Here is a 13,777-nt window from a genome sequence, read left to right as displayed (position 1 = left end):
TAGTATTTTTATGCCACTTTAGCTAAATCACAACCCTACCAGAGCTCTAGTTTGTTTTTTTTATCTGTAAAAGGGGGGAAATAATCTCCACCCTCCCTCCTTTCCAGGGGTTGTTGTGAACATAAAGTGGCATGATTCATTTATTCATGAATCATGAATAGCTGTTTTAATTATCAGACCTTTATGTTCTCTCAAACCCTCAGTTGATAATCCTATGATTCACCCAATGAACACTTAATGAACACCTACTGTGTGCTTGGGTCTGCACATAAAGGACATATAGAAAGCTTTGAAAAATGAAAAGAATAAGGCAAATTGGGCATTAAAATTTTTACCTCCCACTGATAGAACATCTTATTTTTTTTTTACTTCCACCACAATTTAATAGAAGCAGCAACCAAAAAGGGGGGGGGGAGATGATATATGTGACACAGCTTGTAATGCCAGCACCATTATGCACCCTGACACATTCTGCAGATAATAGTGAGAATATCTACATCTTGCTGTATTTGATGGCACGTTGCCTCGTTTAAACTCTCCTTTGCAATGTTTATAGCATAAAGATTGCCTTTCACCATCCTGAGCCTGTGTTGTTTCTTTAGTCAATAAAATTTAAAAAGGGCATCCCACGTTCTATAGAATGACGACTGTACTTATTTTACAGAGATGTTGTAATTTGTAGTGGCTGCCTGCCTTCAGATATGACCTCCCCTGGCTTTATGGAATTAGGCTTTGATTATGTGTACATTCTTTTCATTTCATTATTTAGCAATGCAGAATCTTGCAGCTATTCAGAGCAGAGGTGGATAGGACAGAAGAAAATGCCTTGAGACCGAAGAGAACTGAGTTCTTGTCCAGGCTCTGCTGTCCAATTGCTGTGTAGCCTTAGGGAGAAAGATCCCTGTTGTCTTTGAGCCTCAGTTTTTGGAACTGTGGAATGGAGGTATTAGATGAAGTGATGGCTAAGTTTCCTTCTATCTAAACCAGTTTAATATTCTGAGTAATTCCTGAAAAAAATTTTTTTAGCCAGGGTTTTCTCATGTACTTTGAGCTTCTGCTGTGGCATGATGGTCTAACTTTATGTATTGAAGAATACTGTCCCCAAATTTAATTATCTGGGGGCATCACCACCTCCCAGGATAGAATGAGTCATTCTGTTCGCCGCATCTGCAGCCTTTGCTGAAATGGAGGTTATGGGATAACAACTTAAAGGCTAACTCATTAATGCTCAGGGATGAATGAGGTCATGTATCAGCGACCAAATTGGTGCCCAAATGTTTTCATCCCCAGACCTGGATCTCTTTCCCACGTTGCGATATATTAATGGGGATGTCTTCATCGTCACTGCCTGTAGATATTTGAATATCATAGATGCAATACCTTTTGGGCACCCAGCGCCGTGCAGTATTGATTTCTGAAACTCCAAAGGTCTTTCAGTGGCTCGAAGCAAAATTCTGCCGATGCCATAAAGTGCCTAATTTATAGGAATTCAAACCACAGCATCAGTCAGACCCTGGTTTTTTCTCATAGATGTTTACTAGTGAGCACTGCACCATTCCTAACTATTCGGGGGCAGTGGAGTAAATTAGTCCTCCACATTGTGAAGACTGTGGATTTATGCCTAGCTTAGAGCATTTCCGTCCTCACAATGTCGAAGCGGGTGACCTTTCTAATGTTAATTTGTTTCTCCATCTGTGCTATGCATTTTGGGAGGACGTGTGAAACAGACTTGATGCCACCCAAGGGTGTTTCCCCTTTTTTGTATTGCTGGAGACTTGATTTGGGTGCCCTGCTGCTCTGTTCAAATTCTCCAGTTTGCTATCGGCTAATTTCTTTGCTCTTTTACTGATATAAATGAAATTGTTTTGTTGATGATGTCAAACTAGATAGCTTGAAAGAAAAACAAATGTTGGGACATATAGGCTTAATCATAATAAAAATTGAAATATCAAACTATTTTTTTTTTTGCTGTGCTGGGGATCTGGGGATTGAACCCAGGGCTGGTCTCACAGCTATTAGGAAGCTGTCTACCACTAAGCTACAGCCCCAGCCCAGTTTATCTAAATTTTTTAAGATTTAAAAAAATATTTGACCCTGATGAAATTGAAGAGCAAAGATCTATTCCCAAATCTCCCCAGGTAGCTTTACCTGCGTTAACAAGTAATTCGAATTTAGAAGACATTGAACAAGATAGGTTCTTCAATGCATTGATAACAATTCTAATCTTTATATAATTACTTTTGAAGGCTGTTTTCTGGTAAACTCAGGGTCTTTGCAAAGAACCTTCAAAATCAACATGTTTATTAAAAACTAATGTTACTTATCATGTTATTCATTCAGCTCTCACATCCACAGAGATGGATTTTATGCCATTTCCTTATTTTATATACTAGACCAAAGAGGCCCAGAGAATTCAACTGAATTTCCTAAAGTCACACAGCAAGAAATGATAAAGCTTGGCTTTGAGCTATGTTCTCTTTGGCTCTATCTCCAGTGCCCAGTGCAGATATTTTTCTAAAATGATTTTTGCAGATATTTTGAATTCTAGATTGAAACTGAGCTGATTTGCTTTCATATTCCTTCTGGAGCATCTTTTTGATCTCATGGTCACTTCAGGCTAGTGCCATGGTGTACTAAAGAGGAAAGGAAAATACACTTTGAAGCAAGAGAGGTCTCTTGGCACTTTGGTCCTTTATGGGGAGCCTTCCTTTGTGTTCGGTTTGGAATATCAGGCCTGAGGACTTGAATAATATTGTAAAATATTACAATTCCAAGAACCTGTTTTGTGCCTGTCTACAGTGCTGAAGCCTGCCTTCTAACCCCTCCCCAGCCCACCTATCTGCTTCTTGTTTGGGCACACTGATCTTCCTAGCTCTGCTTCTGTCTTATATCCTACTGGTGCTTGAGAGGGTTGAAGGTAAGAAAGACAGTGTCAATTTTGCTGGTAAAACTGGAGCATATGACTGTTCTTAAGTTTAGCCCTATATGTTGAAGCAGGGAGGCAATGACAAACGGTTTATTCTAAGGCCTTTGATTTCCTTCAGAATTGTAAGCATCTAGGCTGACTCATCTCTCAGAGGCTTTTCTCTCTCTCCTTTTTGGGCTGGTGTTGATTTGAGGTTTCACTGTTTGTTCTTACCTTATTTTCTGGGGAGGGGAGGGATTAATTTACATCCTGGTTTTTGAGGAAAGAACCAGCTCTGCTCTTTGGGTGATCAGATCTGGTAAGCCTCAAGAAGAAGAAATAGCTGAAACTCCAAGACAGGTACAGAAATGACTGGATTGGGGTAAAGGGAGAGGGGGGATGATATTAAAAAGAGCTAGACTATGTGTCAGTATGAGACCCTCGACTAACGACTCTGGACCTGTTATTGTGAGTGGGGGATTGCTAGAGGTTTAGTCTGGAACTGTGGTTAGCTGTATGTGCCTTTGATTAAAATGGTCACTTTGTGGTTGCAGATTGGTGGTTGGCCTTAGGTGTTCACTTTGGGTCCAGGGGATGGTGCTTTGCAGTTGAAGGGGCTTTAAAATTCATGCTAAGGGTTTTCCTTTTAGCTTAGTTTTAAAGCCATAAAAAGATCCTCCATCCTTTCTCATATTGCACCTCAGTTATCTGGCAAGCTTGTCTGGTATCTTTGATTTTGGCCATTAAAGAAGGCAAAAGAGAATTTTGGAAATAAAATTTAAGCTGGAGTGTGTTTTTTTTGGGGGGAAAAGGATAGTTTTTTTTTTTGTTTTTTTTGTTTTTTTTTTAAAGATTATTGCATGATAAGCCCTTACCTACCTCTTGGCTGTCAAAGCCATATTACCTGATCTTTGAAATTTAAGCCTCTTCCAAATTTTACATAGGATAATATTATAAAATTCCATGGGAAAGGGAAGCTTAGAAAAGTAGTATGTGACTACTTTTTAAAAAGATTTAATTCCCTGTATCCAAAATTATCTTTTCTTTCAGAAATCAGCATACATTCACCCATACCATAAACTTGGGAGCTATCTTAAATTCTTTCCATTACAATTTTTCCCCCAAGTCCTGTCACTTCTACCCAGTGACATTGACTTGTATCAGCAGCCCTTGCCTTTTTGTTGATCTACCTACTTCAGGCTTTCAACCCAAACCAGGTTGTTTCATGGCTCCCCGTGATTTTTTTTTCCCCAGGGTACAACTCTAATGGCATTTGCTGCCCGAAACCCTATATTTGTTCCCTGTTGGCTTCAGGAGAAAGTCCAACTGCTGAACATGGCTTACAGGGCCATTCACAATCTTATTCCTGCCCATCCAGATTTATTTCCTTCCAATGCCATCATATTGCTTGGAGATGAGAACCCCTCTCCCATCTCTTTGCCTTTGTACAAGCTGTTCTCTCTGGATGCTCTCCCCCTTGCTGTCTCCAGGCAGACTTGGATGCTTTCTCCTTTCTCCTCTCACAGTACTTTGTTTATATCTTGGCTGACTGACTTATCACAAGGTTTTGTAGATTGTTGCTAACCTGTGTATCTCCTTCACTGCACTGTTAAATCTTTTATGAGAAGAGTAGTATTATCTTGCTCATCCTTTCAATCTGTAGTGTCTGGCATGAAGTGGGCAATTAATAGATTTCTTTTTTAATGAATGAATGAAAGAATAAATGGGTAACAGAATTTTCAGGAAAGGATGCTGTGGGGTACAGGGAGAGCTCCACAAGGGAATGCTATGCAACCTGGGAGCAATGATAGTGGGGGCCATGGAGAAAGGCCATATAAAACAGGTTTGCCATTACACTAAGACAGACCTCTCTGATCACCAATTTTGTATAGGGAGTCTCATGGAAAATGGTCTGGAAATGTTTTTGGTAGACGTTGATTTTTTTTTTTTCATGAAAAGTAATATAATCAAGTTGACCAAATTTTGTTAAATAGAGAAAAGACAAAGGTAAACTATTACCACTTAATATAAACCTTATTAATGTTTGGGTGCATGTTTTTAGTCTTTAATTTTTATGCATCTTTTTTCTTCACGTAGTTGTAATCATAATTGATGCAATTCTGTATTTTGTATTTGTGAAAAGGCTCTTCGTAAACATTTTATGATTACATAATGATTATAGTATAAAATTATGCAATTTGTACAACTAATCTCATTGCTGGGGTAGTTTTTTTCTATTAAATTTTTACTATTATGGCTCATATGCATATGGATTTTCCTGTCTGTAGGAAGATTTCATTAGAATAGATTCCTAGAAGGGGAATTATTGGGTCAAAGGGACTGGGGACAATCTTTGGTTCCACACCCATGTGTCCAGTTTGTTTTCTGGAATAGTTGTATAGATTTACAGAATTTACATTGCTCCCAGCCTAGACAAAAGCCTTCTTTTTACCCAACCCTGACAGCATTGAGTATATCATAAAAAAAAAAAAACTATCAGTGTTCTAATTAATAGAAAATACTAATTCTTGTCTCAAAAGTGCTTTCTAAAGAAAATTGTGAGGCTGTTTCTTTTTTTTTTTTTCCTAATTAGGTTTTTTTCTCTTCTGAACTATCTGTTCAGAGCTGATTTTTTTAAGTTGTTTTTTTTTTTTTTTTTTTTTTTTTTAAATAAGCAACCAGAGGCAGCCCTGCTTGAGGGTGAAGCCGCCTCCCAGTTTTCCCTCCCCATCTAACCCCCCCCATAGTTCCCTCCACCAGGTCCAGTGACAATTGGATGATGCAGCCTTGATAATCATCCGATTCCAGAATGGGTGGCTGCATTCCTTTTCTGAAGGCAGCAAGGACACGGTGCCCCAGAATCATGCCCACTTTGCTGTTGTTGTCTGCCTTCATTTTTTTAGTGAGCGTCCTGGGAGGAGCCCCAGGACACAATCCGGACCGAAGGATGAAGATGGTGTCAATACACAGCCTCTCAGAGCTGGAGCGTCTGAAGCTGCAAGAGACTGCTTACCACGAACTCGTGGCCAGGCATTTCCTCTCTGAATTCCGACCTGATAGAGGTGAGCTGTACCCCGAATGTGGCGTCCTCGCCTTCGGGCGAGTGGACCCCCGGGGCAAAATGGACAGATGTGGGGTCCGGAGGGTGGTGAGGGGCTGGCGCCTGGTCTAATCCCCTGGCGCCTGAGGAAGTGGGAGTTGAAGGCTGTCTATTGAATTGCAAAACAGGTAAAGATTAGTTGAGTTGGGTGGAAGCCTGGGGGGTCGAGGGGCGGTAAGACAAATAGGCGGGGGTCAGGGACTGACTTGTAGTGAGCACTGGTGAAGAGCGCGCGCCAGGTGCAGGTGCGTTTCCAGAATCCGGCAGAGCGACTAAGGTGCCGAAGGATAGATACTCCGAGAGGACTGGGACAGAGAGACAACGCGTTTGAGAGACAGTGAGAGACACGTGCCAAACCAGGAGAAGAGCGGGAGGGGTGGGGGGGGGGAAGTGGCTGCAGAAGCCGCTGTGAGCGCTTCCCACCTCAGCTAGCAGCCATCGGGACTCCGCGCCGACCGGGTTCGAGCTTGCTGGGGGTGGGGTGGGAGGATCTCTGGGGTACCGGCGCAGATTTGGCCACCGAGTAGGGGAGGTTGCGCGGCCAAGGGGCACTTTAGCAGCATTGGACAGTGCAAGGGGTGGTGGGGTCTCTAGGTGCGCACCACGGGTGCAGCCCGAACTGAGTGAAGTGAAGGGCTAGGAGACCTCGCGGGTGGCCGCCGCTGTGGGATTTGGAGCGCGGGGACAGCCAGGTGCCGCCGCTTCTCCCGCCGCAGCGCAGGGAGCCGACGGCAACCTGGGTGCTAGAGCACTTCGCAGTAACTTCGCGACCCTTACTCTCGGTGGCGCTGCGGGCGGAGCCCCTCCCCTCGCCTGTTGCGTGATCCAGGCGCCTGAGCGCCCCTGAATTTTATGTTTCGAGTGTTGTGTTGAGAGACTGCTGTTGCGTAGCAGGATGCGCCTTAGGTTAACTGGTTTGGTGAAATTCTTAGAGTTTTCCTCTGTGTTAGATAAGATTGGTCCTGTTGCCGGGCAGGGAAACTGAGGCTGGGAGAATTCAAAATATTTATCGCGGGCTGGAACGAGCTCCTTCTCCCCTCTCCCCCCCTCCCAGCTGCAGATAAATGTATGGCCATGTTTGAGTCACTTATCTAAGTCCTATTTGTATGTAAGTGTGCGTTTCTTTTCTTTTTCTCTTGTAGCTCTACCCACTGACCGTCCCAACACCTTGGAGAAGTGGTTTATGATCCTGAGAGGACAAGAGAGGGGTGAGGGGCTTCTGTATTTTCTTTAGGCGAGAAATAGGGTGCTGTACCCCTCCCTCCCATAGTGTGCCCCTGGCTGCTGGAGACTGGGCGGGGCCCACTGCAGCCAAGTCACTCCCCCTCCCTCCCAGAAACCCCTCAGGGGGTGATATCAGGAAATGGTTCAATAGCTGAGGCGCGTGAGGCGGTCCTCCCAGACCAGCCTGAGATCACCCTCCTTGTTTCAAGGTGGTCACCCCCTGGCAGGATCTTGAGCCCCTTGGGGGTAGTTGAGTGGGGATGAGTTGAGTGTTGAATACTTTTCTGTAAATACTGCAGGGTCTTTTTGGCTAGCTCCCCAGGGAGGGGCACTGCGGTGGGAAGGGGTGGGGTTGACTGCTGGCGGTTCTTGGGGGAGGGTGGCAGTCCCTGCGGTTCCTCCCAATATAAGCACGGCGGGGCTTTGAGGTTTCTCATTCTTTCTCTCCCTGATTCCCCAGACGTCTCTCTCAAGACGTTTGGCATTCGCCTGGAAGAGGTACTGGTGAACGAGCTTACCCGGCGCAAACATCAAGAACTGACAGCCAGGATGCAGATTGAAGAAGCCACCGGCCAGGCTGCGGGCCGTCGTCGGGGAAACGTGGTGCAAAGGATGTTTGGCCGCATCAGGCGCTTTTTCAGTCGCAGGCGGAATGAGCCCACCCTGCCCCGGGAGTTCACTCGCCGTGGGCGTAGAGTGAGTTAACCCTACCAGGTTTCAGACAGCGGCCCTTCCTGAGATGTGCAGTGATATGGGGTAGGAGGGTCAAGGCCTGTGTCCTCATGGGGTGGGGGGGAGTTGGGAGGTAAACCGAACATTCTGGAAGAGTGTGCTTGACTTGCCACAGAGAATCTCTCCTGTTGTGAATGTCACATGCAGTACTCGGGTCTAAATCCAGACCTCCTCCTTCCCCATTTTAATATAGTCTGAATTTCTCCATAGGGTGCAGTGTCTGTGGATAGTCTGGCTGAGCTGGAGGATGGGGCTCTGCTGCTGCAGACCCTACAACTTTCAAGGGTTTCATTTCCTATTGGCCAGCGACTTCTGGGATCCAAAAGGAAGATGAGTCTCAACCCGATTGCCAAACAAATCCCCCAGGTTGTTGAGGCTTGCTGCAAATTCATTGAGAAACATGGTAAGGGAGCTGTAAATAGTTAATTTATGAAAGGAGGCAATTAAAGAGAAAGGATGTTCTAGAAATAGATCGTGGGACCAAGGGCTTGGATAACATTGCCCTGACCCTGGGGGTTGGGGTGCAGCTCCTAAGAAAGGAGAAGAGAAACACCATGGGGAAAGGAGTCAGATCCTGAGGATCATCTGCTTTTTTTTCTTTCAGGCTTAAGCACAGTGGGGATTTTCACCATTGAGTACTCGGTGCAGAGAGTGCGTGAGGTAAATTGACTGTTCACATTTGATTCTTGGTTAAGTAAATGCACATGGAAGTGGGGTCTCCCCCAAAGACAAGACAGTGGTTTCGTGACTGGTGTGGAAAGGTCTTCTTTCTAGTCCGCAACATACAGTATTCTGCCAGCTATCTCCCTGAAGCTTGGGACTTAGTGAAGGAATGACCAAGGAGCCCGTGGTGGGCAGGACAAACCATGTCTCCTTTCCCTTGTAGCTCCGTGAAGAATTTGATCAAGGTCTGGACGTAGTGCTGGATGACAATCAGAACGTACATGATGTTGCTGCACTCCTCAAGGAGTTTTTCCGTGACATGAAGGACTCTCTACTGCCAGACGATCTGTACATGTCATTTCTTCTGACTGCAAGTAAGTCTTCTGCCCTCCCTTGTTGGGGCAAGGGAAGGAAATGTCAGAGGTCTATGGGGCTAGTGACCCCCACGGGGGATGCAGGACCCCCAAGGACCTAAGTCAAAGAACATCAGAAGATGAAAAACACCTCTAGAATATATACACTTAAATGTCAATTAAAAATAAAAATCTTTAAAAAAACTGTCTCCAGGTTACTTTGTCTCCTGTTTTTCCTTTATAAATCTGTTGCCTGGGAATTTCTCTAGTTTCTTGAAACTATACCCTCTCAGGGCAAAGAAGAACCCAGATTCTATAGAGGTCTGGTTTTCATGGGGGGAACACTTTTTACTTTCAGGGTTCCTGAACTCAATCTTTGAAGGTAAGTAAAGGCAAGTGGCCTAGGTAGTTTCTGCACGGCCATCATCAACTTTGAAACAGGTCATCTTCCTTGGCATTAGGTTGCTGCCAAGGCTAGCCCCCTAAGCTTGTCCCTGTTTTTCTTTTTCCAGCTCTGAAGCCCCAGGATCAGCTTTCTGCCCTGCAGTTGCTGGTTTACCTGATGCCACCATGCCACAGTGATACTTTGGAGCGCCTGCTGAAGGCCCTGCATAAAATCACTGAGCACTGCGAGGACTCAATTGGCCTTGATGGACAACTGGTAAAAAGATCAGGGAAAGGGTAGTGAGAACTGTCCTAAGGGACATGTGCAAGTGTATGAGGAAATGTAGTGATTAAAAAAAGATAGAAAAACAAAAGTAAAGTATATCCATTTATACAGCTTCTAATATTGTCTCAAGGTTGGTCACTTTCTGCATTCTTCTACCTAGGTTCCTGGCAATCGCATGACTTCCACCAATTTGGCTCTAGTGTTTGGATCTGCTCTCCTGAAGAAGGGCAAGTTCGGCAAGAGGGAGACCCGGAAGACAAGACTGGGAATTGACCACTATGTTGCTTCAGTCAATGTGGTCCGTGCCATGATTGATAACTGGGATATTCTTTTTCAGGTAGGTGGAAATTTGGGGTACACTTCACACAGTACTCTTTTGTTCACCAGGCAAGGGAGAATTGTATGTGGTTACACCAAAGAAGGCAGCCACAAAGTCACCAGTCTACAATTTCCTTCCAAACTAGATGGCCGTGAGGGTACCTGATACAGACATATAAATGAAAAGGTGCCGAGCAATAAAAGCTAATGTTGCTGACTTTACCCTCAGGTGCCACCTCATATTCAGAGGCAGGTTGCTAAGCGTGTGTGGAAGTCCAGTCCTGAAGCTCTTGATTTTATCCGTCGCAGGAATTTGAGGAAGATCCAGTGAGTGTTTTTTCCATTTAACCTGAAGCACATTATTCTATGGGGACACTTCCAACTCCAGATGATTTTTACATTAATCCAAGTACAAAATAACTTACTTTTTCAATATTCCTTTCCATCCAGGAGCGCACGCATCAAGATGGAAGAAGATGCTTTACTTTCTGATCCCGTGGAAACCTCTGCTGAAGCCCGGGCTGCTGTCCTTGGTCAGAGCAAGCCCTTTGATGAAGGTCAGTTCCCTGCAGGAGGTCAGGGCCTTCCTGAAGGTCAGTTCCCTGCAGGGGGTCAGGGCCTTCCTCAGGGTCAGGGCCTTGCTCAGGGTCAGGCCCCTGCTGAGGACCAGGTCCTTGCTGAAGATGAGTCCTCTGAGGAAGATTTGTCATTCAATGAAGAGCTAGCAATTGAATATTTCAATCAAGTAGTCTTTGGGGACAATCAAGGTTTTGAGCTCCCAAATGACCTTGAAATTCCAGGCCCACACCTTGAAGATATACCAGAGCTTGACGAAGAAGATTATGATGGTGATGATGATGATGATGACGATGATGATGACGACACCCTGAATTTTGATAATCTTCTTCCTCTTGACGATATTCTACCTGTTGATGAAATTCCAGAACTCATTGAGATCCCAGACTTTGAAGAGATACCTTATTTTGACATGGTCCCAGCACCTGAAGGACCCTCACATGTGCAAGTAATCTTGAACCCTGCAGGAAATCTGAACCATGATCTTGAAGACCACCACAATCTTGGCCTGGCAGAAGTTTCCCATCTTAATGTAATTCCAAATGACGAAGAAATCCCAGAAGCTGCTGAAGTCCCAGGTAATGAGGAAGCCTCAGACAATGCAGATGCCTCCGATATCAATGAAACCACAGATTCTGAAGAACCCAGTCTTGAAGAAATCCCAGCTGTTGGTGAAGCCCCAGATGTGGAAGAATTCTCAGAAGTCAGTGGGATTTCAAATTCCGAAGAACGAACTTTTGACGAAGTCCCAGCTCTTCATGTGGTCCCAAATGATGAAGAAACCTCAGGTGCTGAAGAAATCGGTAGAATTGCAGGCTCTGAAGACCCTAACCCTGAAGAGGTCCCGGCTATCCATGTGATCACAGGCCCTGAAGATATCACTGATTTTGAAATCCAAGGTCAGGAAGAATCCTCAAATGTGGGTGCATTCCCAAACAGCAAAACCTCAGATACAGAGGAAGTTCCAGCACATAAAGAAGCCTCTGAGGTCAGTGGAAACACACACACTGAGGAAAACCCCACTCTTGAAGACTTAGTTCTTAGTGTGACCCCAGAACCTGAGAATACCCAGATTCATGAAGAAATCCCAGATTCTCAGAAAGACCAGGCTTTTGAAGATGATGAAACTGACATTGTGACTCCTGAGACTGAAGATGTCTCCATTTACAGTACAGTTCCAGACCCTCCACCAGCTGTGGCTGTCAATTTTGAAGTCATGAATGTGGAAGAAGTCCCAAAGTCTAAAGATGTCGACCCTAAAGAAGTTCAGAGTCCAAAGGCAATTCAGTTCCATAAAGATTCAGATGTTATATCTCCTATAGATAACACTGTCCTTAAAAAGTCTCAGCCTAGCCCCAAGTCATTGAAGAGTGACATCTACTTTGTGCTCTTTATGCAGTGCTGTAAGCTTCCGGCTCCAGCTTTGTTACTCATTTGCTTGGTAAAATTAGTCAAGCTCCTTGTAGTATGGTGGTGGTTGTTAGGTCACCCTCTTCCCCGTGTCCCTGGTGGTGGTGGTGGTGGTGGTGGTGTTCATTTGCTCTGAGCATGGGGTCTCTACCTTGTTCTGTTCCCTAACCTAACTTTTCAGATTCCACAGTGGTGAGAGCTTTAGAAATCTGTGTTGTTAGCTGCAACTTACTTACATGTGAAATGGGGATAATCATACCTGCCCTGTCTTCTTTTTTTTTGTGCTGTTTAAAACCCCAAATTAGGTCTGCGCGCCTTGGGTGCTATCTGATGTCTAGGAGTTAACATTGTTAACTATTTTCCAGGTTCCTCTGAGGAGCCAGCCGTGCCTCCCGGCACTGCCCGTTCCCATGACGATGAGGAAGGAGCGGGTAACCCTCCCATTCCGGAGCAAGACCGCCCATTGCTCCGTGTGCCCCGGGAGAAGGAGGCCAAAACTGGCATCGGCTACTTCTTTCCTTAGGTGTTTTTCCTCCTTTAAGGTGCCGGACAGGGGAAAAGGGTGGGGGTAGACCTGGGATGTCACAGGAAACACTAAGGAGAGTCTTGAAAATAAAGGTCTGAGAGGATTTCCACCTGATGCTCGGGTCAGGATAGGAATTCCCAATACACTGCCAGCCCCTTCACTGGGGATGCTTGGTCTCCTCAGCTGGTAAAAGCAGAGATGTTTCTGTGTCATGCCCAGGCTCCCTGGTGCTACCTTGCCTTTCTCTTTTACCCCTGGTCTTGGCTTTCTCTCACTGCAGCCCTCCTTTAATTGATGTTACATTTGTGGTAAACACCTGTCCCAGAGAAGCTCACAAATCTCGAGGTGCTTTCCCTCCCCCAAAGGGGATTGCATGTTTTTCCTGACTTTCCGCCCCTCCTCCCGAGAGCTCTATTGGAAAGGCCCTCAAGAGGCATGCTGGAACGTTAGGTCAGCCTACTGACAGCTGACAATTAAAGCTAAACCATGTCACACCAACTCATAGCCGTGTCCCCGCAGCAACTCCGCCGCCTCAGGATCCCCCTAACCCCCCCAAATTATTAAGACTGATGGCTCATCAAAAAGCCACTCCCAAATTCTGTGCAGTTTTGCTCAGGTCACACCAACAGGGAAACCTCAAGTGTAAGCCTGACTAGCTTTTCTGGGGTCAAAACTTAGAGGAAAAATTAGATTTTAGTACCTGGATCTGTTTTAAAGACGGCTGGTATTCACACCACGTTGTCAGCAAAACGGCTAGTTTAGGTACAGACACATAGTTCCAAGTAGTTCAAGTCACCTGATTACAAATGTTCTTCTCTATCGTCTCTGTAGTTCCTCTATGCAGGACGGTACAAATTTGCGGGACATGCTCTGGTAACACACAGATATGGGTTATGTATGACATCCAAATTACAGCTGATATTGATGGGTAACAACTGCTGAGGTCCATAGAATGAAGAATGTATTGTATTGAGGGATAGAAATTGATCATTCGATGGATAACAACCGCAGAGCTCGAAGATTTGTGATTGTTAAAACTTCTCTGGCATTTAATCATTAATAAACATCTGTATTGTGACAGCAGCATATTCATGGCTTACTGCGTTTTTTTTTCCCCTTTAATTTTGGGGGGTGAATAGGGAGATATAACTAGCTAAAGGAGAAAGGAGGCAGAAAAGGGAGGATATATGGAAGAGAATGGGGTGACAGGGCGTGATGTGGAACAGCAGGGAATGATATATAGGGGAAGGGTGACGTGAAATAGGGGGTGGCATGGGGCAAAGGGCTGGGATGATGTGGA

General features: G+C 45.0%; 1 protein-coding gene across 2 annotated transcripts in view; it reads left to right on the top strand.

The window, feature by feature from the left end:
• ARHGAP36 (Rho GTPase activating protein 36) overlaps nt 1-13,565 on the top strand; it is a gene marked incomplete at its 5' end in the record, with an annotated part of 29,266 nt that extends 15,701 nt beyond the window's left edge. Inside the window, 11 exons of one of the 2 annotated variants that reach the window (XM_079123845.1) lie at nt 5,809-5,967; nt 7,148-7,213; nt 7,690-7,925; nt 8,172-8,364; nt 8,566-8,621; nt 8,848-8,998; nt 9,490-9,638; nt 9,808-9,984; nt 10,195-10,292; nt 10,416-10,522; nt 12,317-13,565. In XM_079123845.1, coding sequence (XP_078979971.1) covers nt 5,809-5,967; nt 7,148-7,213; nt 7,690-7,925; nt 8,172-8,364; nt 8,566-8,621; nt 8,848-8,998; nt 9,490-9,638; nt 9,808-9,984; nt 10,195-10,292; nt 10,416-10,522; nt 12,317-12,474 — 1,550 coding nt within the window. In that variant the 3' untranslated portion in view covers nt 12,475-13,565. Of the gene's footprint in view, nt 1-5,714; nt 5,968-7,147; nt 7,214-7,689; nt 7,926-8,171; nt 8,365-8,565; nt 8,622-8,847; nt 8,999-9,489; nt 9,639-9,807; nt 9,985-10,194; nt 10,293-10,415; nt 10,523-12,316 lie in introns of those variants that run through there. The other variant, XM_079123844.1, reaches the window with a different exon arrangement.
• Nucleotides 13,566-13,777: the final 212 nt, after the last annotated feature.

This window comes from Sciurus vulgaris (genome assembly GCF_902686455.1).
Source record: "Sciurus vulgaris genome assembly, chromosome: X".
Lineage (NCBI taxonomy): Eukaryota > Metazoa > Chordata > Mammalia > Rodentia > Sciuridae > Sciurus > Sciurus vulgaris.
This window is presented reverse-complemented; position numbering and strand designations above follow the sequence as displayed.